General features: G+C 48.2%; 1 protein-coding gene across 3 annotated transcripts in view; it reads left to right on the plus strand.

Annotated features, from left to right (window-relative positions):
• MELK (maternal embryonic leucine zipper kinase) overlaps positions 1 to 27,071 on the plus strand; it is a 711,420-nt gene that overhangs the window by 185,535 nt on the left and 498,814 nt on the right. For all 3 annotated transcript variants that reach the window (XM_069630471.1, XM_069630473.1, XM_069630472.1), the window contains exon 7: positions 6,457 to 6,549. In XM_069630471.1, coding sequence (XP_069486572.1) covers positions 6,457 to 6,549 — 93 coding nt within the window. The remainder of the gene's footprint in view (positions 1 to 6,456; positions 6,550 to 27,071) is intronic.

Here is a 27,071-nt window from a genome sequence, read left to right on the forward strand (position 1 = left end):
TGGGGGGGGAGCAGCGCAGTACCTGGGCAACGCAAACTGGAAAATTTGCCCTTATCCATTGTACCTTCGCTGAGTCCAATAAGTGATTTTTGGGGGTGATGTGACCAGCAGCAACATCAATCGGGGGGTTTGGGAGTTTGACACAAATGGGGGTTGATGTCGAGCTAGAAAGGGGGTTGAGGGATTTTAGTGGCTGAGGTGGAGTTGAAAGGCGGAATGGGGACTTTTAAAAACTTAAATGGGGTCTGGGGCTACAGTGAGAAGGGGGGAGGAGGGTGTTTAAAAACGAAAATGAGGGCTGGGGGCCGTGGATGGATGACCGGAGCGGCCTGGGATTACCTGGAGGGGGAGGAAGTCTCCTCATGGCTGTGGACATAACATATTGTGCCGCATAGAAACAGTAGATGCTCACATGTCTACATTGGTGCCTATTCCTTCCTGAAGCAGTGAATAATAGTTGATGCTACCACGCAGGGAAAAATGTCATCTTAAAATGTTGTAGGGTTTGGAAAGTCTGTATCAAACAAGCTTTATTTTCTTTTTGTGGCATAAATTTCATGCAAGGTTAATTTATTAAGCACATTTGTTTCATAAATGGTACAAAATGATCCAGCGCTAGCAACATCTAGCGCTGGACGCCAGAAGGAATGTGGGTTAGTGTCTGGCGCTGTGCCCTCTCCATGCAGGCATGAAGAAATTAAGACTGTAGCACCCATTGAGCTGCACAGGATCAGCCACCTCTTGTTTCATATGACCAGGTAACAAATGAGGATTTAATCATGGCCCTATCCAAATGTCACAATGTGATGCCCCAAGATGGTGCTCATTATTTTCTTCATAAGATTCAAAGTTTTGTCGAGATGCCGTTCCAACATGGCCACCAAGTTATGGGAATCCCCGACACCTGAACTTCCTACTTCGGTGAGCCTGCCTTCAGCAAACTCCTGATTGATTTGCAGATGAAACCTGAATTGAGCTTGGAGCCGGTAGGCTGCAGTGGCTCCCAGCACAGGCCCACATTCCAGACCTTGTTCCAAGACCATTGTCTGTCCCTGTCATGCCACTGGCAGCCACTCACCACTTGCTGCTGCTTTATGGTATGCAAGTGTAATGGGCTATTTATAACGCGCTTAATACCCAGAGGTTTCTAAGCACGCACCCGGAGATCGAAGCTGTTGCTCAGCGTCTTGCTTCCAAGGCAAGCACGTTGTCCCTGAGCTATCCTCCTGTACTTCTTTACTGCCCACCTCTCAATGAGAAAAATATGCATGGCATCCATAATACAGAGGGAATCTTCCACCCCCTTCCAATTTCTTATCGAACGAAGTACCAACCTTATACGCTGGTCCTGACAGTACTCCAAACTGCAAAACACGTAAGCCTTCCTCGCCGGCCAACAAACTTTGCAAACTCTCTGGAAGAAATACATGCCTCTCCAGCAAAGAGCCAAGCACCATCATACAGCTCTCAGTACCCAGCAGAAACAAGCACCTTTGCACAAGAACTGCACCACTTGCATACACGCCAAGGCTATGCCTAGCATTCAAACTCTTTACAAGGAATCGCCACACCCCTCGCTGACATCCTAGTCCACTAACACCAAGTCCCCCTGCCCAAGTATGGTTCTGTGTCCACCAGTCCTTGTCGTAGGCCCTAGCCGCCCACCAATGATGACTGTCCAGAAAATCCTTCTACATCTCAGTGCTATGAAACTCCGTACTGGTATCCAAGCCTCCATGAACAACAGCAACGCTTACACATTTGACCCTGCACAGGAATCCATCGCAAACAGGATGGCCCCTGTTATCCAGCCTGGGAACCTTGAGCCTCGCAACCTCAACAGTTTTACTGGTATCGGCTCCTCACCCAAAGATTTCATGCCCATCGTCGCAAGCAGCAAACTGGCCACTACTATTTCAAAAAAATAAACCTGTTGCCAAACCCATTGTACTAACCCTCGGAAAGGCCAACGCTTCTGAACAGCAATATTCCTAGCCACTACCTGAACACTGATCCATCTGCCTTCACAAGTGTACCAGTCAGTAAGCATTTATGCTACCATCCTTTTGGCAAATCTAATTAAATCTAATGCCACTTCAAATGTTCATATCACCCTGCATGCATCTGTACCCACTGCCTGTACAACCGACTGGACTAACAATGCCTCTATATGCACCTGGGGTTTATTTACCTGTGTACCTGAATTGTGCGACCCTGCCTGTGCACCTGAACAGCGTGGCAGTGCCACTTCATCTGTACTTGCTGCTAGTGTTCCTGAACTGACAATAGTCCACACCCCTAAGAAAAAAAAAATAGCATCTCGGTCAGCGTTGATGAGCCCAACAGCCCAACCTGAGCTCACAAGTTCTAGGACTGGAACCTTCAGATAAAAAGAGCACTTCCAAAACCCCTAATATAGAAAACAATTCCATGGAAGACACTAACATAAGTGCACCCACATTTATCATAACCTTGCCAACCCTTAACCAAGAAGCTTTACATCCACTCAAAGGTGCCTTCATCAACGCCATATTCCTTTTGTCCAACGCCTTTGACATGTCTGATCTTATCTCCAACTACCTTGATTTACTAGCCATCACGGAAACATGGCTACACGCGGCGGCAGCCCCTTCCCTTTCCATACCAGATAACTACACCATATTTCGGAAAGACAGAACCAACGCCAAAGGAGAGGGCTATCAGCAAAAACCCCTTATCCATCAGAGACCTAAATAATTAACGTCTTTCATTCGGGGGAGCTATGATCAGTCAAACTGACCATGACTCACACTGCCACCTTAACATTGCTTCTCATTTACAGACAAACATGGTCCAGCAACTGCATTTGAAGACCTCTCGCAGCTCCTCTCACTGGAGACCAAACGCTCTTCTAGAATTGTCCTGAGTGGCGATTTTAAATCTATACTTCATTGACAACAGACACCTACTCATCTGCATTAACATGTTGCATTGAAGCCTTGGGCTCTTCCCCCCCCCCCCCCAAACGTATCACTGGCCCTTCATACGACAAAGTTGTACACTAGGCTCATAGACCTCAAATGTAACATCCGCCTTCTATTGAATGTGCCCGGTCCTTGGTCTGACCGCAACGTTGTATCATTCTCTATTCCAATGACCAAGCACGTCCTAGCCACTCTGCTACCAGTCACTCTGGCAAGAAATGACTGGACCATGAATTCAGCCAGCATGCTACCGCTCCTGAAACCCTCACAACCTACCAACAATCACCCTACTAGAATGGTCGCACTAAACAACCATTCCCTTCTAGCTGCGATTGTCGATGTGCCCCCTCACCCCATAGAAAAGTAAACCTAAACCACCAGCTCACATTAACAGTTCACCTCTAACCTCAAGGCTCTTTGCACGACCGAAATAGCACCCGAGACCCCCTGGAAAAAGCACACCTCAGCTGCCAATAAAGAGCTTTTTACTGCCCGGTCTAAAACCTAAAAACGGCTGTCCTTGCCAAACGTACAACATACAATGACCTAATTGAAAAACCAAGCTCAGGTACTAGAGAGCTCTTTGCTATATTGCAGGAACTATAATCACCAATTACCCCCCACCCCTGACCCTCCCTTGCCAGACAAATTAAGTTAAAGAAGCCAGTTGGTGCTCTAATATTCAAAGTGCCCTACTGGGCAAAATCACACTACTACAATCCAAGATTCTGGCCCCAAAGGTTTTTTGCTGCATATTCACCACCTGACCAGTCACCTTCATTGCCCCCCACCCCACCAGATATCCGACAGTTTGAGTTCACCCCAGTCTCAGAGCTAGAAGTTGTTAAAATTGTAAAAGACCTGAAATCCCCCAGATGTCGAAGAGATATCTGCACAGCTTCAGTCACCTAAGATTGCACAATAGAGCTAGCTGCATCCCTTAACTTCTTCTCTGCCGGCATCGTGCCAGCAAACTAAGACGCCTGGGTCCTCCCACTCTTCAAGAAGATGACCCTTCACCCAAATATCCCAACCAACTACCTCCCCATAACGACCGTATCGTTTTTAGCAGCATACCTACAAATCAAGAATCATCTCGAAACCACTAATCTTCTTGGGCTATGCCAATCCGGTTTCCTCCCAGTCCACTGAACGGAATCGGCACTCCTAGATTTAAAAATCCAATTGGAGGAGTTTGAAGGCCATGGCAAACTTGCCCTTCTGCATTTGCTAGACCTCTCAGCGGCGTTTGATTTAGTGGACCATAAAATACTTTGCCTTCACCTATAAGCAGGTTACTTCTCCTTTAACGCAAGGGCCTAGATCTCTTCCTTTCTGATTAACAGAACAATGAGTCTTTTTCTTCTCCATCAGCACGTCCCTCAAGGCTCCTGTGTTTCCCCTGCCCTTTACATTATGTTTACGAAGCCCCTCTGACCTCCTCGACACAATGGGTATCTCCTACACAAACTATGCGAACGATGCCCAAATCCTTCTACCTATGACTGGCTACTATGACACGGACTCTAAGGCCCTTTGCAAAGTCCATCAAACCACCCAAGCCTGGATGGCACTACTTTCCTTATGCCTTAACTACATGAGTTACTCCTCACAGGATCCCACACCTTATTTAAACAGACTGGATGTAAATTGCAAATCCATCAGAGTGGATGTAAATTACAAACCCTTAATCAACGGTATTACCATCCCAGTCTCCAAAGAAGTCAAAACACTGTGGTTTATCTAGACTTATTTCTGTAACTAGGCAGGTAAATGAAATTGCATAGTCTGCAGCTTATACAACCAAACTTATCAATGCATGCAGACCCTTACTCACCACTGACAGCTGCATGACAGTTGCAAGAGCACTCGTCTCCAGACTAAACTATTGCAACGCCCTTTTCGCAGGTACCCCCTCTTTAAAATATTAAATTGCAAGTGATTCAAAATAATACATTAAGAGCAGCCCTGAACATTCCTTTAAAAAGACCACATTTCTCTAGCTAGAAGTGTGTACTGGCTGGATATGCATGAGCGCATCCTCTTCAAAATTCTCACAGTAATGTACAAATGCCTATCGAAGACTGTACCCAGATACCCATCCAGGAAATTTACCAAAGTCCAATCCATCAGACCCACAAGGGCTCCACAAGCACAACTTGCTGTCCCCAGATTGGAACTACAAAGAGCTTAGGAGTTTGCAGCTTCCCAGTAATGGCCGCAAAACATTGGAATGTCTTACCGCTACCAAACATCGGATCCTTCCTTCTAGACCTTCTGCAAACGCTTCAAAACTTGCCTCTTTTCACTTTACCTATAACCACCTCACTACCCTCCAAGCATGATCAGAAAGGTATTTATTTATTTCACTTGTACAGTACTCACACGCTCAGGCATCTGGTATGTACATTAGACGCGCCATCTTTAACCTTCGTCTATTGTCTAGATTATTATTATGTCTTACAAAGTTGCGTTTACTCTAACCAGCACCTGGATGCCTACAGGTTTGGAGCGCTTTACAAATGACTAAATAAATGAGCGTACAGCCCGCTTTGTTTCAGTAATTGAACAGCTTTCAGGAAATGTTATGTTCAAGGCACTAGTGATATTTTCTGATAATTTTGTTAGGTTATCTAATCACGGGGGTAAAAAATGTCAGGTGGTAAGCTACTGGACAGCCATAAAGTCACTTGCCACCTCAATTCTATGCATGTACGCACACCCCTTCTTACTGTGCAATAGGTAATTATCACTAACCAATGTCTAATGGCGAGTGCACATTTTTCAACTTGAGCTCAGAAAAATGTCCTTTGGTTTATAAATGGTGCCAAATTCTTATGGCGTCCCCACAAGAACATACCAATTCACTTAAAAGAAAATAGCAGTTAAATAGGAATGTGATGATTTATTCCACTGGGCACTTTTTTGCGAGTAACTGCATTGTTTACCTAGCTATGCTGTACCATCTTTATAGGCTGTTGGGTGATTAGACTCTAGTGACTGTCTTTCTCTCATATTACAGAAACTGAATCCACTGCAGCATAGGAGCCTCCTCTGTCAGGGCATGTTAAATGTGCTCTTTAGTGGGCCTGAAAAAGGGGTTTCACAAGCCTAATGTTGAGACTTCTGAGCCAGGTCCCTTTTTTCCATTGTGTATGCTTAGGAACTATGCTTCATACCGAAGATCGACTTTCTTCAATTATCTGTCTTTCTGGGTCATAGGGCATCTCCAGAGGACAGCAGGTGTCGTAGGACACCTACACCAAGCAATGTTCTATCTTCACCTGTTGGAGATGAATCCCCATTTGCAAGCAAAGGTTTGGCGTAGTTAAAATGGAAATACCCTTTTCTCGTTGTCCTATTATCTGTGCAGCATCCACTGTCATGGGTTAATGCTACCAATGCTCGACAGTATTGAAGCACTTCCAAAAACCTAACCAGAAATTAAACGGTATCCGAAAAGTAATGCATTGTTTGTTTCTATTTCCGATAGGGTGGGCTTGATTACCATCTAATGACTTGCTGTGGAAGCCCGGCATATGCGGCACCAGAGTTGATCAAAGGCAAAGCATACATCGGCTCCGAGGTACTGCTTAAATATTTTTTATTTACCTTTCAGGATCATTCCTTATTGGGTTGGGTTATTATGTGCATGTTTTCTATTTGTAATGGCTCTAAATGGAGTGCCGAATGTCTTCCAAGTGCTATCCATAGGTACTTTAACCAAATTGTTCGCAGATCAAGTAAATGTCATATTTTTTAAAATGTTTCTACTTGCATTCACTCATTAGCTAATCAACCCACCAACGTGTTTTCATACATTGTTGATTCCATGTGCAATTATTTAATTCGGATAGTTTAAAACAAATATTTTTGGTGTTTTTGTCTTTAAAAAAAAAAAATCCTTTTAACAGTACTTTGTATCAAATACTTAAATGGTTTAATTTCTGTTCCCTTCAACTATAAAGCATTACTTTAAGTATGTCGAAGCTTGCCTTCCAGGCAAGACTTGTTTAAAATATATATGGTAACTAAATACCTGTGTCTGCTATATAATGTGTGTTACACACACTCACCTGAAATGGGAGCAAAGTCACATTCCACACTGCCACCTAGTAGCCATTGCAGCAGCAATGCACTGTGGTATGCAAATTAGCTCAAAAGCAAGACAAACATTTGCAAGGCTGCCAGTACAACTACATGCCTGGTTTCATCCTTATTTGGGATCAGCAGTGAAGTATAGTCCTAACAGCCTTGTGGTTGGAGCATTTGGCCATGTTTTCACAACACCAAGAAAGTTATGGTGGGTTCCAGGAGAAAAAGGTTTGCATTTGTGCCAATGTGCATACCCATAGTGCCTTGCTGTTGTGCCTCAGAACTGGAGGTGAACTTCCAGTGATGGCTACTATGTGGCATTGTGGAATGTGACTTGGCTAAAATGGACTTTACTATTTTCACATTTCAGGTGAAAGGGTTTTTTTTTAATTTTTAAACCCACCATAGCTTTGTTGGCGTTGTGAAAACATGGTCAAATGCTGCATGGATTTACACCTAACAAAAAATGTCTGCACCGCTTTGTGCCCAACCTGTTTCTTACCGGTCTAGTTGTTGCAATGCTCATTTTCAAAGCATGTACTTTTTTTTTTTAAAGTGAATGGGGTAGTATGAGGGGGTTAGAAACGAGAGGTGGATACTAAATTGTAATATGCTCATTATTCATTTTAACAGAAATGGGTTTGGAAAAACGCCTCTAGCTCTTTCCTCAAAGAAAGAGGTTCCCCTACTTCAACTACAACGAAGAATCAGTCTGTGTCAAGTAGTTAGTGACTTTGAAACGGTCCTTGTGTCCATACATTCTAAACTGACTCTTGCACTAGAAACAAACCATTAAGGTTGTAAGGAGAGGTCTCCAAGTTAAGTTTAGGGAAATAATTCATATTCAAAATATAAAGAGAAATCGAAAGTGTTTACCAAGGAGAAATACTTGAAACCAGAGGATGGTTACCTTCTCCGTGGCTCTTTATGTAGGATGGCAAAAGCGTCTCGTTTAAACAAGTTTCATTGTATCACAAGAGTGTCACTTTATCCAAAAATTCCTTTAGGCTTTTACACTTTATTCTGAAAGTTCTTGTTCACACTAAATTTTCCATAGCTTCCAAAAATGCTTTTATAGCTAAAGTGTTTCTTGAACAATAACTTATTTATATTGGATTTATAAGGTTTCTTTGAACTTGAAGGTTTATATTTTTGAGGAATTTAAGGGATATCTGAAAAACCTCAGTGCCCCATTTCATCCGTAGGTTTATTGGTGTCGGATGTGTGAAATATAAACAGACCATCAGATTCCTCAACTGTTATATCTCAAATTGAAGCTTTCACACAAACTAGTGCGCCACTTAGTATACAAAAATGCTGAAAAGCATGGTTGATTGTAGAACGTGTTTTTTTTTTTTTTTTTTTTTTTAATTGCATGTATGTTATCACTTAAAGGTTTCGCCCTTTTGAAACGCGTGTTTAGGCATCTCTTGTGCCTTTTTCAAATCGGGGCACGCCAGAACCTGAGATCTTTTCAACAAATTTGCATGAGGGATTAAACACATGACCTTTAAAACCAGACAAAGAGGAGAATTTGAGAAAAGGAACGATTAGGTCAATGCTCTGATTTGAAAAAAAAAACTTGGTTTTGCTGGTGTATTTATATATAAGAACTTATTTCTTGTTCTTTCAAGATCCCCTATTATACTGTCATGCCGGTTATTTTGTATCACTGTTAATCTTTACTACTTTGGATTGCCTGGTATAATCCTCTGCCAGGAATTCTCTTATGGGTTCTTCAGATCTCCTGGTATACTTACTGCCAGGTATCTTCCCACAGTTTTCAAAATGCCTGGTAGATTTTGCTACCAGGATGGTATCCATTTCTTCTGTGGTGGATTACCGGGTATACTCCTTTGCTAGGAATCCTTTCATGGGGCTCTCCAGATTCCATGGTATACTTCCCTGCCAGGTATCCTCCCCGAATGTTCGTGTTCTTCATATGGTTTCAAATGCCTGGTGTATTCGACTGCCGGGACTTCTCTTTATGGCCTTAGATCCCCATGTGTACTCCCGTGCCAGGTATCTTGCTACACTGTTGTCTTTTCACAACTTCACTGGATTACCTGGTATACTCCTTTGCCAGTAATCCTCCTGTGGGGTATTAAAGATCCTCTGGTGTACTTTCCTGCGAGGTATCTTCCCCCAAATGTCAGCGTTTGCTGCTGCCTTGTTACCAGGGCTTATTGGTTTCACTTGTTTTCAATATATCACATCAACTTTCTTCTGTCCATTGTATGTGTTAAGACGGATTTCTGAACTCTGTCCTGGTGGCGCAGAAGTTCAGAAGGCCAACCTAATTACTTGGAACAGGGTAACCTCTGGACGAGCCAGACCAATCAAGGTAGCGATCGCGGCGGTCAAGACTAGGTCTCAAGAGGGGTGAGGGTGACTGAAAGCCCGCAATGAGCACACAAAGCAAGAGCGCTTACAAACTACTCCAAACAGTTGTTATATCAAAAATATAAACACATTTATTTTAAGGCCTTTAAAACAACGACCGTAGCGAGAAAATCACAATATCACAATATTAAACCAACACATACCATATCAACACAATATATATACAAATACAGTCGCAAGCGTTTAAAGCACGTAATATGTAGTCCACCTGAAAGGAATGGAAAACAGGCAATGCGATAACGCTTTAGACTCAGTTCGCCTTCAGAGGCACCTAACTAGATGGAAGTCCGAGCCCTGCGAAGAGTGGAGCCTTGTGCTCAAAGTACCTGCCACGCCGGTGCCAACGGGCAAAAGGGGAAGCTCTTCGGAGGAAGTCAGGCAGTTCGGGTTAGTGCACAGCAGAAGGAGAACAGGTTCCGCAACTCGAGCGCAGCCTCCACAGCGGGCAGAAGCAGAGCGCGAGTACGGCCAAAAGGGTGCTGTTTTTACACAGCAGGGAAAAGCAATGGGATACTGCAGGAGGGCGACCAGATCCTAGCTAAACTACTCACCGGTCCCCGAAGCAAGCAGACCCAGGCTTCTCCACGTTAGTTTCAGCAGCTGGCAGGTTCAGAAGAGCAGGGAACGCCTCGTAGTCGTGTAGAGCAAAAAGACTTCCCAATCGACGAAACCAGCACAGTTTTGTTGCCGCAGCAGGACAACGGAGCGGCCGTGTGAATTCAAGCCAAATGTACACTCCTCCCTTCAGACTTGGGAACGCCAAGCGTACGAAGCGTGGGAGAGTGACAAGGACTCAAAATACAACACAACCTGGCGGCGGTTACAGAGCAGGACTCCCGTGTAAGCTGGTCAGTCAACTGGATGGCCCAGAGACACTTCCGAAGGCTTACTGGCAGGAGATGATGAAGTCGCCGGGAATAGCTGTTCCTGCTATTCCAAAGGTCGAAGCACCAGTACAGGCCTTCTGGTTCGATCCAAGGAGGAAAGGGTTCCACAGGACGACAGCAGTGCAAAGGAGGATTCCTTCAGCGGGTCACCAGCGATTCCTCGGTCCAGCCTCTTGGTTGCAGGATACTTGGCTCCTGTATTCCTTCGTTCGTGAGAACTCAGGAGATCGACATGGTAGTGGTGTTTCCAGCTCCCTCTTATCCACGGTTCCCTTCGCGCCAAAACGGAGGGGAGCCAATGGGAGATCCGCTCATCAACACACATACCATACGCGGACCAATCACGGACCACGGTGGTCCCAGGCATTCACACTACCCTAGACTCTCTGGCACCCAGGATGTGTATTGGGACCAGACATCCCAGCCCACACCCTGGAGGCACACAAACAACATGTAGAAGCCCGCGAAAGCAACCACGTTTCGTGGGAAAGTACATGCCCAAATAAGGAAGGCCCCGGGTCTCTCGACCTGGGGAAGGTGAAGGGAGCAAGACGGTCAGTGGACAAGACAAAGGAGCCTCGTGGTCTGGCCATTTTGGGAGCCAAGCCACCATTTTGGGTTCAGTGCGAAAAACGTGCTCAGAACGCCAAAAGGAGCTCAAAATAAACAAAACGATCGCTGCCACCATTCGAGTCCCTGAATGACTTGCACCGATCAAATACCATCCTAAAAGAGTATCTAGGGCCTGTAGAAGGCTAGAGACCCAAGAGAGCTGTAACTTAGCTTACAGTGCCCTCTTGTGTCATGTTGCACTAAAGCCGCAACATGATAAAAGAAACTACGGGAAACAGCGTTCCCCGGTACTGACTGTCTTAAGGGCATGTCAGTTTCCCCGTAAGAAAGGAGCGAAAGCCCAGAGGAGTGCGGCAGAAGGCTGCACTTCTCTGGCAAAGTCAAGAACAAGGTGAAAACAACAGCAAAAAGTTTAGGGGTTGCCACATGGAAGGAAAATTACTTACAATTACGAAATCTTTCCTAACACTCGCCCCTCCCAGACTATGGACAGGGGGAACTAATCCACCCCTGGATGAGTCTCTTGTTCAGGTCGGTTAAACATTCTGGACAACCCATCAGCATTGCTATGTTGGACACCTGGCCTATGCTCAATAGTGAAGTCGAAGCCTTGTAGACTTATGGACCACCTAAGCAACTTTGGATTCTCCCCCTTCATGTTCATTAGCCACTTTAACGGCTTATGGTCAGTTTGCACAGTGAAGTGGGTCCCATAGAGGTAGGGCCTCAGCTTCCTTAGGGCCCACACAACAGAGAAACATTCTTTCTCTACCGTGGACCATCTGAGCTCTGTCCTTAAGCTGGCGACTAATAAAACCGATAGGGTGTTCCTTACCCTTCTCATCTACTTGTGATAGTACAGCTCCTATCCCAGTGTCGGAGGCGTCCGTCTGCACGATAAAAGGTCTTTGATAATCAGGGGCCCTGAGGACAGGGGCCTGGCACAAGGAGTCTTTTAAGCCATTGAAGGCCTTCTCACACTCGTCGGTCCAAGTTACCTTCTTGGGTTTCTTCGGAGTTGTGAGGGCAGTCAGAGGAGCAGCTATGGTGCCATAGTCTGCCAAAAAATTGCGGTAATACCCCGTGAGTCCTAAGAAGGCTCTCACTTGGGTTTGCGTTGTGGGGGTAGGCCAGTCTTGTACTGCTTGTACCTTACTGGATAGAGGCTGTCTCCTCCCTCCACCTACTTTATGTCCAAGGTAAACCACTGAGCCTTGTCCATTTTGGTGAGGGGCCACTCGGACACCCTCAAAAGAGCTTTCTGAAGGACTGCTTTTGAACAGGTCGGGGAGAGGTTCAGACTCCTCTTCCTCAACGTCTGAAGCCAATAGCAGTGCTGCGATTTCGCCGCTTGGGACGAAAGCCTTCAGCCTATTCACGTGAAACACTTTTGGAGCCTGTCCAGGCCTTCCAAGGTCCACTGAATAGTTAACCTCACCCAGGGGCTCCACCACTGGGTAAGGGCCTGACCATTTGTCCTGTAAAGCTCGAGGCCTTATGGGATTCATGATCAGGACTTGCTGACCAAGTGTAAAGTTGATGAGGGAAGCTTTCTGGTCGTACCAATGTTTCACCAGCGCTTGCCCTGCCTTCAATTTATCACTAGCCAAGCCCATCAGAAGTACCATCCGTTTTCTGAGCCCTAGCACATTATCAACTACGTTGGTAGTAACCAGGGGAGTGGGCATCTCCCATCCCTCCTTGACGATGGCTAAGGGTCCCCGTACGGGATGACCGAACAGAAGTTCGAAGGGGCTGAAGCCAACACCCTCCTGTGGTACCTCTCGGTAGGCAAACAGTAAGCATGAAACAAGAAGATCCCATTTTCTTCTCTGAGGCTCCTCCAGAGCCCCAATCACGCTCTTTAACGTTCTGTTGAAACGCCCCCCCAGACCATTGGTCTGGGGGTGGTATGCAGAAGAGAACCTGTAGGTGACCCCACATTCTTTCCACATAGCCTGCCTATACTTCGACATAAAGTTGCTGCCATGATCCGACACAACTTCTTTAGGGAAGCCAACCCTAGTAAATATGCCGAGTAAAGCTTCTGCAACTGACTTGGCAGTTACAGTTGTCAATGGGATGGCCTCAGGATACCTGGTTGCATGGTCGACCAGCACCAGGATAAACCTATTGCCCGAGGATGTTTGCGGGTCAAGGGGACCAACCATGTCGATCCCTACCCTTTCAAATGGTACCCCCACAACTGGGAGCGGTACCAACGGAGCTTGGATTGTCGCGCCAACCTTACCAGACAACTGGCAGGCGGCACAACTCCTGCAGTGACTTTCTACTTGCTCCCCCATCTTGGGCCAGTAGAAGTGCATGGATAACCTTTGCTTGGTCCTCCTCATACCAAGGTGACCAGCAAGGGGAACGACATGCGCCAACTGCAGGAGGAAGGGCCTAACAGCAAGGGGAACCACCAACCTCCTATGGTCTCCTCCTGTAGACTCTGTGGGCTCACTATACAGGAGTCCACCTTCCTGGTAAATCCTATGCATCCCAGGAGGTTTACCCTCAAGCTGGGAGCAGGCCTGTCTCCTTAGGCCTTCCAGAGATGGGCACTCACGTTGGCCTTTACTGAATTCGTCCCTATCAGGACCTCCTTCAACTAACAAGTCTTTTAGTTCAGGATGATCGTTGGGGTCGAATACTTCAGGCATCGCCACCTCCTCGTCAGGCCCGGGCGATTGACCAACTTCCTCCACCGCAGTGGTAGGCGAGCTCGGGGGAATATTCTCTTTCCCTCGTTTTGACTTGTAGACTCCTTTCGCCTTGGGTTTCCCCTTCGGCTGGGGCGGCGTATTGGACTTGGCCAATGCTGCCCGTGCTTGAGACCGTGTGTAGGGTCTTTCGGCAGTGTCTCCTACGAGCCCTAAAGCTCTGAGATCATTACCCAACAAGACCTTTCCCGGGACGTTTCTCTGAATGCTCACTGGAATCCTGACTGCTGTACCATTTAAAGGAAGATTTACAGGTATTACTGGAAACATACGGAGGGGGCCGTCAGCCAACTTAGTGGGCATCAGAGTAGCTCTGGCAACTTCCTCTGAGTCTACCAAGGTAGAATCCACTACAGTGCGACTGCACCCACTATCCCTAAGAGCTGGAGTATCCACTCCATTGATCAGCACACTGTCTTTAAAGTAGTGCTTGGTATTATCCGGAATCCTAGCATAAGCCTCTGCGACTTTAGGCTCCCAGGGACACTAAAACTACCTCAGCCTCTATTCCGCTGGGAAATTAGTCTGAGGAGAAGGATGCTCCTGTAATCTCTTCTTCCTCGTAGGAGGAAAAGGCCAGATTAGCGGAGTGGACCCCCAAAGGTCTAACCTTACAACGGGGATCCCCCTTCACGTGGTCAGTTGCTCCACAAGAAAAACAAGCCCCAGTGGGTCTGTTTACATAGGGAGGCTTATTGTAACCAGAGTTCTGTTTCGGAGGCGGACCTCCACTACCCTGTGAGTTCTCTTGTGTCTTACCCTTGTTTTTCTTTTTGTGGCCCTTATGGGAAGAAGATTTAGCAGATTCCCCACCCTCCATATCTTTGGACTTTTTCCCTTCCTCCTGCTTACCAGGATGAGTTTTGTCCTTATGGGACACTCGATGTGACACCCATAAGTCTGCTGCAATGGCCAGCTTCTTAGGATCTATCTCCTTCGAATCGGCCAAATGCTGCTTAAGCTCCGGGGAAGTAGAAGCAAAAATGTGTTCCAGCATGACAAGATTTATCATGCCTTCGAAGGTAGAAACCTTATAACCTTCGACCCAGCCAGTTAAGTTTTTCAAGGATTCAGCGACATAAGATACCCAAGTACCACCTTCCTTTTTCTTATACTCTCAAACGCTTTAAATATTGGGCCGGAGTCTTCCCAAACTTTAAAATGAGAGTTTGCTTTAACATTGCGAAATCATCTCGCTCAGCCTTCGACATTTCCATGATGGCACTACAGCCAGAATGGGGCAGTCTACTGAGCAACCACGCAATCTTATCAGCATTGTCAACTTCTTGAACCTCGCATGCATACTCGAACGCATTCAGCCAGTCCATAATGTCATTCCTTTCTTCATACACACTGAGCAGATCTTTCGGAAACCGTGGATGAGAGGAGGCCCCAGACCCATGTCCAGGACCCTTGGACCCATTTGCAACCTGAAGCTTGGCCAGTTCCAACTGGTGATCCCCGTCTTTCTGTTTTTCTGCCTGTTCGATTTTTAGTTTGGCTATGCTGAATTCAAGCTCCTGCTGCCTAAACCGCAGCTTTTGCTTCTTGAATCCAAGCATAGCCTCCCCATCAGCACTGGCAGAGGAAACATTAGACATCACATCCTCCCTGTCCTCGTGGTCGCGATGGATCAGTGCAGCGGCAGAACCGTCAGTTCTACCAGTGAGAGCAGCCCCACCACCTTCCGCACTGTCCTCAGAAGTTATAGCGTCAAGCTGCGCTTCTTGCCACGCCACGATTCTTTGGATCATTTCCAATTTAGTGCCTTGAGAGGAAACACCTCTCTCCGCACACATCTTCTTCAATGTTTCTGATTTGGAAGCATTTAAAGTTAACAAGGTAATTGTTTCCATACTGTTTGATAGGACTATGGCCTTTTTAAAGTTATACTACAACAATTCACTACGTGTACTGGTTGGAATAACCTGAAATGCCCTAGTTCGTGCGCAACACTGGATACCTTCAGTCGTATCCCACCGCTGCCACCAATTTGTTAAGATGGATTTCTGAACTCTGTCCTGGTGGCGCAGAAGTTCAGAAGGCCAACCTAATTACTTGGAACAGGGTAACCTCTGGACGAGCCAGACCAATCAAGGTAGCGATCGCGGCGGTCAAGACTAGGTCTCAAGAGGGGTGAGGGTGACTGAAAGCCTGCAATGAGCACACAAAGCAAGAGCGCTTACAAACTACTCCAAACAGTTGTTATATCAAAAATATAAACACATTTATTTTAAGGCCTTTAAAACGACCGTAGCGAGAAAATCACAATATCACAATATTAAACCAACACATACCATATCAACACTATATATATACAAATACACAGTCGCAAGCGTTTAAAGCACGAAATATGTAGTCCACCTGAAAGGAAAGGAAAACAGGCAGTGCGATAACGCTTTAGACTCAGTTCGCCTTCAGAGGCACCTAACTAGATAGAAGTCCGAGCCCTGCGAAGAGTGGAGCCTTGTGCTCAAAGTACCTGCCACGCCGGTGCCAACGGGCAAAAGGGGAAGCTCTTCGGAGGAAGTCGGGCAGTTCGGGTTAGTGCACAGCAGAAGAACAGGTTCCGCAACTCAAGCGCAGCCTCCACAGTGGGCAGAAGCAGAGCGCGAGTACGGCCAAAAGGGTGCTGTTTTTACACAGCAGGGAAAAGCAATGGGATACTGCAGGAGGGCGACCAGATCCTAGCTAAACTACTCACCGGTCCCCGAAGCAAGCAGACCCAGGCTTCTCCACGTTAGTTTCAGCAGCTGGCAGGTTCAGAAGAGCAGGGAACGCCTCGTAGTCGTGTAGAGCAAAAAGACGTCCCAATCGACGAAACCAGCACAGTTTTGTTGCCGCAGCAGGACAATGGAGCGGCCGTGTGAATTCAAGCCAAATGTACACTCCTCCCTTCAGACTTGGGAACGCCAAGCGTACGAAGCGTGGGAGAGTGACAAGGACTCGAAATACAACACAACCTGGCGGCGGTTACAGAGCAGGACTCCCTTGTAAGCTGGTCAGTCAACTGGATGGCCCAGAGACACTTCCGAAGGCTTACTTGGCAGGAGATGATGAAGTCGCCGGGAATAACTGTTCCTGCTATTCCAAAGGTCGAAGCACCAGTACAGGCCTTCTGGTTCGATCCAAGGAGGAAAGGGTTCCACAGGACGACAGCAGTGCAAAGGAGGATTCCTTCAGCGGGTCACCAGTGATTCCTCGGTCCAGCCTCTTGGTTGCAGGATACTTGGCTCCTGTATTCCTTCGTTCGTGAGAACTCAGGAGATCGACATGGTAGTGGTGTTTCCAGCTCCCTCTTATCCACGGTTCCCTTCGCGCCAAAACGGAGGGGAGCCAATGGGAGATCCGCTCATCAACACACATACCATACGCGGACCAATCACGGACCACGGTGGTCCCAGGCATTCACACTACCCTAGACTCTCTGGCACCCAGGATGTGTATTGGGACCAGACATCCCAGCCCACACCCTGGAGGCACACAAACAACATGTAGAAGCCCGCGAAAGCAACCACGTTTCGCGGGAAAGTACATGCCCAAATAAGGAAGGCCCCGGGTCTCTCGACCTGGGGAAGGTGAAGGGAGCAAGACGGTCAGTGGACAAGACAAAGGAGCCTCGTGGTCTGGCCATTTTGGGAGCCAGGCCACCATTTTGGGTTCAGTGCGAAAAACGTGCTCAGAACGCCAAAAGGAGCTCAAAATAAACAAAACGATCGCTGCCACATTCGAGTCCCTGAATGACTTGCACCGATCAAATACCATCCTAAAAGAGTATCTAGGGCCTGTAGAAGGCTAGAGACCCAAGAGAGCTGTAACTTAGCTTACAGTGCCCTCTTGTGTCATGTTGCACTAAAGCCGCAACATGATAAAAGAAACTACGGGAAACAGCGTTCCCCGGTACTGACTGTCTTAAGGGCATGTCAGTTTCCCCGTAAGAAAGGAGCGAAAGCCCAGAGGAATGCGGCAGAAGGCTGCACTTCTCTGGCAAAGTCAAGAACAAGGTGAAAACAACAGCAAAAAGTTTAGGGGTTGCCACATGGAAGGAAAATTACTTACAATTACGAAATCTTTCCTAACAGTATGTACTTAGGGTAACACTTGTTTCAGCTCTCCCCCACATTGACATCTCATGCATATTTATCTGTTCAGGTTTCGTTGCTGCACTTTTTCTAGTCTGTATTCAAATCTTCCTTTTGAACCTTGATTTAACTCTCGGCAGCGGCCAAGAAGAAAGCAGCGGGTGTGGCGACTTCCACTTCCACTTCCCCGCCGGACAGCGAGGGCAAGAAGTTGGACTCCATGGGACGACGAGTCATCTCGTCGGCGGCGACGACGATTAAGGCGGCCAATGCCTTAGCGATTGTGGCCCGTTACAACAGGGAGCTTTGGTTCAAGATAGCTCCTCTGCTAGACCTCCGGCCGGACGACAAGAGGGCGGAGGCCCTACAGATTCTGCAGGAAGGAGAGGTGGTGTCGGATCACGCCATAACGGTGGCAACGGACATTGCCGATACCGGATTTCGCCAACTAGGCAATGGGGTTTGCCTCCGACGATGAGGATGGCTCAAGGCAACGGACTTTCGGCAGGACGTCCAGACCAGAGTGTTGGACATGCCGTTCGACGGCAACAACCTGTTTGGAAAGACGGTGGATGAGCCCCTCCAGGCCATCAAGACAGACATGGAAACAGCCCGAGCCCTAGGAGTCCTTCAGCAACGGCGGCCCTTTCGGAGCTCTGGAGGCAGACCGGGAGCCTCCAAGGGATCCAGCGGCGGCTCTTCTACTTACCGCCAGGCGGCCCGCTCCTCGTCCCAGGAGGCCTACAGAGGCCGCGGCAAGCAAGGAGGGTCTCGCCGCCGTCGGCAAGGACGCCAAGGTGGCAAGGCCTCTTCCAAGCAGGACTGAACCAGCCGTAGCGTCGGGCCCCCACCGAAGCACCCCGGTGGAAGGCCGGCTGACGAAGTTCGTCAGTGTGTGGGGCTCCATCTCCACCGACTGTTGGGTGCTGGACACCCTGGCCTGCGGACACTCGCTGGAATTTCAAAAGAAGTGTCCTCGCATTCCTCCCGTGGCCAGGAAGGAGAATCACGTCCCTCAACTGCTGTTGGAGGTAAGGGCGATGCTCAAGGAGGGTTCCATCGAGCTCGTCCCCAAGAGGCTCCGGGGCTCTGGAGTATACTCGAGATACTTCCTTGTCAGAAAGAAGACAGGCGGTTGGCGCACCATCCTGGACCTGCGTCGGTTGAACAAGTGCATCAAGGAACAAATTCAGGATGGTCACCGTCCAGCACGTGCTGGGAAAGCTGGAGGAGGGCGATTTCCTATCGTCACTGGAGCTGGAGGATGCTTACTTCCAAATCCCCATTCTAAAAGGACAGAGTTCCTCAGATTCGTAGTCCAGGGGCGTCCCTACCAATTCAGAGCCCTGCCGTTCGGATTAAAGTCGGCACCCAGGGTGTTCACCAAGTGCCTCGCACCTGTGGCTGCGCCTGCAAGGGATCCACATCTACCCCTACCTGGACGACTGGCTAATCCGTGCAAGGTCAAGAGAACTCGCTGTCGAACACACAGCGAGGACCGTCCAACTGCTCACGGAGCTGGGATTCGCCATCAACTACCCCAAATCCCATCTGGTCCCGTCGCACGTGGCACCGTTTCTGGGAATGAAGCTCGATACAGTGAAGCGATTGGCATCTCCTTTGGAAGGAAGGACAAAGGCCTTTTTGGGCAAGGTGCAGCGCCTGTTGGCCAAGTATGTGGCCAGAGAGAGGTCCATCAAGTCCCTCCTCGGGATGATGTCCTCATGCATCTACCTTGTGCACTTTTGCAGACTACGGATGCGTCCGCTACAAGAGTTCGACACCCGCTGGATTCAAGCGGCGGGCAGCTTCGAAGACAGGATCCCGCTCGATGAGGAGTTCCGTCGGGCGATTCTATGGTGGGGTGCCTGTGCGCACCTCGCGGCAGGCATGGACTTTTAGGCCCCGGTGTATCAGGAGACGGTAACGACAGACGCCTCCCTGGAGGGATGGGGGGCCCACACCGGAGGTCTCCACGCAAGAGGCCTTTGGCTCCCGGAGGAGAGGTCTCTTCACATCAACATCCTGGAGCTACGAGCCGTGTTCTGGGCGCTCAAATCGTTCCTTCTGTCCCTCAAGGACAAAGTGATGAGGATCTTCACCGACCACACCACCACGATGTTCTACATCCGGAAGCAGGGAGGCACCAGATCCCCAGCCCTATCCAAGGAGGCCCAGGATCTGTGGCACTGGGCTGTCGCCCAGGGGATGTTTCTGGTTCCCTTCCACCTGGCAGGAATAAAAACACCATCGCCGACTCACTCAACAGGGAGCTGCGCTCGTGCCACGAGTGGGAACTACGCCAGGACCAGGTGGATCGGCTCTTTCAGATCGACCTGTTCGCGACGAACTCCAAGTGCCAGAGGTTCGCCAGCAGGTTCGCACAACCGAGGAGCATGGGCGATGCTTTCTCGTTCCCTTGGGACGGCCTGTTCCTGTACGCGTTCGCTCTGTTGCCATTGCTGCTGCGTCTCCTCAACAAGCTCCAGAGGTCCAGGTGTAGGATGATCCTCGTCGCACCGGCGTGGCCGAGGCAGATCTGGTTCCCGGACCTTCTGGACTTGTCGGCATCCCCACCTATCAAGCTGGCGACGGACGCGGATCTTCTCTCCAGAGAAGGAGGTGCCATTCTTCATCACGACCCAGAGTCGCTGAACTTGGAGGCTTGGCTCCTGCAGCACTAGAGTTTGGAGGGTACGATATCCCGGCTGACTGCAGAGTGGTTCTTGCAAAAGCCAGGGCATCCTCAACTCTCAAATGCTATGGACATAAGTGGAAGAGGTTCTCTGTCTGGTGCCGTGCACAGAAGATGAACCCTCTGCGGATTACAGCCCCTCCAGTATTGCAGTACCTACTGTCGCTGGCTAAAGCTGGACTGGCTCACGCCTCCAAGATGCATCTGGCTGCCATTTCCCGATACACCAGAACTACAGGACGGGCGTCCTTGTGGTCTCATCGCCTGGTGAAGGAATTCATGAAGGTACTATTCCGATCGTTCCTGCCGGTGAGGGCCCCTGCCCCGGGTGGGAGCTCAACGTGGTGCTGACCAGGCTCATGGGTGCCCCATTCGAGCCTATGCATTCGGCGCCGTTGAAGTTCCTGTCTTGGAAGACAGCATTTCTTGTGGCCATCACCTCCGCACGACGAGTGGGAGAGATCCAGGCCCTATCTTGCAAGCCTCCATACTTGACTTTTCATGACACAAGGGTGGTGCGGAGGACGCATCCCTCCTTTATGCCCAAGGTGCTGTCGGACTTCCACCTCAACGAGCCCTTGGTGTTGCCAGTTTTCTTCCCGTCGCCGGCCGAGAGGACTTTGCACTCGCTGGATGTGGCTAGAGCGCTGAAGTTCTACGTGGACCGCACGAAGAGTTTTCAGAAGAGATCACAGCGGTTTGTGAACTTTGGACCTGTGAATCAGAGTAAGGCTCTCTCGAAGGCTTCCATTTCCAGATGGCTCTCCGGCTGCATCATGCACTGTCACCGGTTGGCAAACCGACCGCTGCCCGGCCGTCCGAGAGCCCATTCGACCAGCGCGATCGCTGCTACCACGGTGTTCCTGTCTGGTGTGCCCCTGCTGGACATCTGCAGGGCTGTTACGTGGAGGTCGACGCACACCTTCACAAGATTCTACTGCGTCGATCGGGACTCCAGGGGGAAGTCCAGGGTCGGCCAAGCAGTGCTGCGCAACCTGTTCGCTTAAGGTGAGCCTGGTGAGGAGGTAAGAGATGCTTAATGTTGAGTTGTTGTATTGCTTAATGTTGAGCCTGTTGCCACCTCCTGTGGTTGTGTATGCTGCTATGTATTCTTATATTCATGAGCATGTGAATCCATGCCAGACCCCATGCTGGAGAAGGAACAAGTTACTTACCTGTAACTGTTGTTCTCCAGCATGGGTCTGGCATGGATTCACATGCGAACCCTCCCTCCTTCCGCTCTGCGGATCTTCACCTGGTCATACTGCCACTTCACGTGCATCCAAATCTGAGGATGGCTGCCAGGGGAGGGGCTGAGGTAGAGGGCAGTCATTGGCTGGGGGCAGTATGACCCAGAGATCAGTGATTGGTTACTACTAAGAAAGACGGATCAGAAACTAAACTGATACTGATTTTTTTCTTTACCGAGGATTCCCGGCCTGATGACGGGGAATATTCATGAGCATGTGAATCCATGCCAGACCCATGCTGGAGAACAGTTACAGGTAAGTAATTTGTTACTTAAGCACAGAAAGCTGAAGTCTACCTTGGAGTTGACATTAAGTATGTGTTTAAATTGCAATATGCCAGCATTTTGACAAGAGTTTCACTACAACATTTTATTGTTGGATAGAATTGTTGGAAACTCTTTTCAAACAGTAGGCAAACCCTTTGGTCACCTGTTTCTTAAGTTTTGCTCTCCAGACATTGATATGGGCAACATTTCTAGCCTTGCACGAAAAGGTTGGTATCTGGGCCATGGAGCCGATCAGCAAAAATCAGACTGGCATCAGCATGAATACAAAAGTCTGTAGAGTGTTAAAATGACTTACTGATGTTGGTCAGCGAAAAGGGTGTGATCTGATAATGATTCAACACGAGCAATAGTGCAGTTGTAATAAAATTAAATCCTTTCCAACCAAGGTTCTGCAAAAATTAGGAACTTCCAAAACCTAAAAATGCACGCACCTAATAAATAATACTAAAGACCCACCCCAATAAAGGAAACACAAAACATGCAGACTCTGAGAGCAAAGGAGCCACTTTGGGTGAAGGCAGTGGTGCAGGTAATTGATTTGAGCAGCAAATGCCAAAAGTAATTGTCTTCAACTTACTTGGCTCCTTTAAAGTACACCATGGGAACAGGACCACTGAAAATACCTTTATTGCTTTACTTGGTGGTTCAGCTGCATCAAGTCAGGTGCCTTGGTGCTCTTTGGTAGGGTTTCAACTTTCCACTGGCAAGTTGTTGTTGAGGCAGCTTTGAGACTCAGTGCTCTGGAGTTGATGGTGCCTGACAGTTTGCGTTAAAACGTTGCTTCTTTTGAGATTCTTCCACAGTAGCAAGCGATTTGCAGCAGCGATGTGTTTATCTGGGGTGAAGAAATATTTAAACGGTTTGAAATTCTTAGAGTGACAAAAGAAGCAACGCAGGTACTGTAGAGACATGAAGTGAATCAAGCGCCATTGAGTCAAGATGAGTTCTGAGCTGCTTTCCAGCTGCTCAGGTGCCCAGTCTAGTGTCTCCAGGGACAAGGAGTAATTTATTTGTATTATTTTTCAACGCCAGAAAGTTTGTCTGGCAGCTGTAGGGGGTCATTTACTGCCAGAGAACAGGATCCTGGTTCCAGTGAGCAGGCAGAAGGGTCCTTGACAGCCTTCATCCAAACTGTGCCTTTGGTAAAAAGTTTTCCCCTTTTGGGCCTTCTCTTCGAACTGTGGAATAGACTGTATCCCCAACAGAGTTCAGGTGAATTCTTCTCGTCTTGTAATCCAGAGATGAATCTACTTGGAACAGGCTCCGCTCCCCCCTCTACCAAATACTCTTAATTCACAAACCAAATTTTCCTCCTCAAATACCCCAAGAAAATTGAATCTAACCTACATTCTTTGCCCAGACCTTCCAAACCAATGTCCATCGACTGCTCCTTGTCTGTTAATGACTTGGCTCACAAGTTTCCACTAAAATCTCTAAAATGTGACTCGGCCCTCCTGTCTCCCTTTTTTCCCGTTTACTTCCTCTCCTTCCTACCCAATCTACTAGACTACTTCTCTACCCAAATAGCAGCAGTCCTTCAAATACTACTTGCGCTTCAATCTATACCTTTGCTCCACAAACGGCCATAGGCTTAATCTCAATCACCTGCCCTTATTCCCTTCAACCTTTGCTGGACTCTTCCCTGCCGCCTTCTCATCTGCAACTGTTACTGCTATTGAAAAAAACTATTTTCTGACTCAAACTTCCTGGTGAACTACTGCCCATTTTCCATCCTTACTCCCCCGTTTTTGCAATGGCCCATGAAGGGTTGTCTTCATCCGGATCGCAAAGTACCTTGAAGCTAATGGCCTTGTAGACACTCTGACTTTCGTAGTGAACACTCCAGTGCCTGCACTCATGCCTGTCCCTAAGCTTTCTGAGATGGTCATACTCCAACTCTCACCTAGACTCATACTTTTGAACCTGTCTGCTGCTTTTTTAGTTTCATTCTATGAAATCTCCCGAAACGCGCTTTTTTTTTTTTATTTCTTTTGATTTTATACAAACAAAAACAATGAAAACCAAACAAGCGGCATAATCATAATGGTTCAATTGCACATCAAGTGATCGTAGTCACTGCTCCCATTATCCCGCCTTCCCCCCGTGAGCCTATTTGTCCATCTTTTACAGTGTTTGGCACATGCGGCTGAGTTTCGTCTTCTCCAGAGTCATTTGGGTTTGATGTTACTTCAAACAATTCTGTTATTAGCGCTTTCCAGGCCATTAGGGTGTCCACCTCCCCCTCATCAGCCCGGCTACTCGCATCTTGCCATGCCACCGTTTCAGCCTCCGCCCACTTCTGTAGGTCCTTCCACCATACATCCACCTTAGTTTTGTGGCATTTCTTCCACCCCATGGCGATCCTACGTTTAGCAAGCACATACGACAGATTTCTTAGTTTCTCAATATGTTTGAGTTTCTGTGGCCTAGGGAACCCGCCCAGTAAGCAGGCCCAAGCCGTGTCTATAACAAGAGTAACCCCTTTATCAGCCAGTTTCTGCGCCACATCACTCCAGTAGCATCTAATAATCGGGCACGACCAGAACATATGTCATGTCAGCGTTTTCTAGGTTACATTTAGGACACACTTGTATGCCAGCGTTTTGGAATTTAGATATCCTCAAGGGTGTCATGTATGCCCTATGCGTTACATACAGCTGAATTTGTTTTAATCTGGCATTTCTAGATACTTTTTTGTGGTAGCCCAGGGCACGCTCCCACATCCTGTCCTCCATCAGGGCCCCCACTCAGGGTCCTTTTCCCTACTGAATCTTCATTTGGTGTGATCCTGCCGATCCCGATCTGCTTCTTGTTCCGGGCAGCCCTGCAGGTCCAGCCATGTGACAACATCCTCAGGAGTATCGAAAAAGAGCACTTTGTTCATATGTAGCACTTTCAATCGTGCCGGGTACAGAAGCATATATCTGATTCCTGCTGCCCTCAGCCTTCTTTTGACGGCTACATAGCTGTACCTCTGCACCAGCATTGTGATGTTGGTGGATGCGCTCTCTATCGTGCCGCCCTTACGAAAGTATTCGAGGATCTTCTCTCTATCACTGTAATTTAGGATTTTCGCGATGATCGGTCTTGGCGGGGCCCCCGGCCGGGGTTTCCTCATCAGGGCGCGGTGCCCCCTCCATCGTGAATCCCTGCGAGAGATTACCAGCTCCGATCCCTTGCAGGATCATGTTTTCAACATAGTTTGTGGGATCTTGGCATTCTTCTCCCTCCGGAAGGCCAACCACGCGAATGTTGTTTCTCCTTGCTCTTCCTTCCGCCTCTTCCACACGATTTTCCAAGTTAGCGACCTGTTTTAAAACATGAATCTCCTTCGCATTGCTCGTGTTAACATCTGTATTGATCTTCACCCCACTTTCCAAACCGCTGGTCCTTTCTGCAAGTGCCCTAACACCTTGGCGAAGCAGGGTGAGTTCTGTGCCTACGGCATCGATCTTATTCTCCAGAGCTGTGCGTAGATCCGCCATTGCCAAGTCCCATTTGGCGCTTAGCCCCGTTATAGCTTCAAGGATCTGGTGCTTGTCCCCTTCAGGGGCATCCTCCGCGGGGGTCTCGGTCGCGCTCTGCACAGATGTTGAGGGGGTCCGTTGCGTTCTCGTGAAAGTTTCCATCGTGGGTTGCTTGGTCTTAGCTCTCAAACCTTTCGCCGACATGGCGCTTTCTCGCTGCTCCTGTGCGCCTCCGCTTTAGTGCTGCCGTTGCACCGTCCTCGGTCCGGCAATGGTCAGGCTTTCAGGTCGCCAAACGCACATTCGAGATGGCACTTCGGATTGTCCTGCGGATGGGCTATGGCTTCCCACTCACCATGCACCTTCCATAGGCCTCGTCACCCAAGCATCCAATGTCATCCCCTCTTACGGTCAGATCGCCGAGGCTCCATTCGCGTATGTCAGGCCGGGCGCTTTCATGGATTCGACCACTCTGCCATATCACCCAATTGTGTTGCTTCTCCAGGCATTTGCCGCAGCATGACCCGCAGGTCCAGGGAATCAGTTTCGTTTCTCCTCGGAGGCCTTTCCTTTGTTAGCCGCCATCTTGGTGTCACAGCAGCCCCACAATCGCACCGACAGAAACATGTATATCTCACGATTCTCGGGGACTGTGAGCTTCTCCAGCGAGCTTCACGTATCTCGCAGCTTCCGACACCTGATCCTCAAAGTTCTAGGCGCTCGTTGCAGTTTCAGTAGGTAAATTCGGCAAAATTAGAGTCGGATCATCGGGAGCTCCTCACGCAGCACGTCCTATTCCATGGCCAGTTAGCCACGCCCCCCGAAATCTCCTGAAACGCTCATACCTATGACCCCGATCCTCTCCCTGCCTAATTACTCGAAGGATCAATATGTGGACCTCTGGTTTTTACCCTCTTTGCCCTAAAATGTCTTGTCCTTTGGTTTTCACACTCACCCCTTTGCTGATAAGACCCAAGTCTTTTTCCCCTTTGCCTCCTTCAGTAGTTAGCCAGTTAATGAGGGTGTACAAAAAGTGACAGATGAGGGACAAAACAAACCAAATCTATATATTATATATATGAAACCAGTGACTTACAAAAGGTAACCATAACCTAAGTTCTAAAGTGTTACAAACTGAAGAGTTCTAGAAATATACAAAATGACAACATTAAGTGCAACTTTAGATAGTGGAGCCACGTACAAATAATGGTGGAGAGGACAGGGAAGCTCACTGTTTAGCAAGTAAATGAAGTTAAGCCAACCTTTGAAGATATTCACACTTTGGCTGGCTTTAATTAGAATGGTCATTGACTTTGTGTTGCGAGGCAAGTAGGGAGAACAAGTAGAAATTAGTCATCTCTGAATGGATTACCAATTGCAAGACTCACTGGATGGCGTTCTGCAGCCTCATGCTGACTTTCTCCCAGCTTCCAATGCCATTTCTCCCCTCCCTGCCTCATCTTCTTTCCTCTCCAAGGCTCTCAACCTTGGGATCATCTTTAATAGCAACCTCTAACTGCAACAATTGATCGCTACCACTGCTGTTCATATTAACCTTCTGAACATTCAGAAAATGTGTCAATTTCTTAACTTCTCTACGAGAGCTCTAATCTTCACCCTCATGCTCAGCAAACCTACGCTGC

The sequence above is a fragment of the Ambystoma mexicanum genome, chromosome 6q (genome assembly GCF_040938575.1).
Source record: "Ambystoma mexicanum isolate Mex_15411 chromosome 6q, UKY_AmexF1_1, whole genome shotgun sequence".
Lineage (NCBI taxonomy): Eukaryota > Metazoa > Chordata > Amphibia > Caudata > Ambystomatidae > Ambystoma > Ambystoma mexicanum.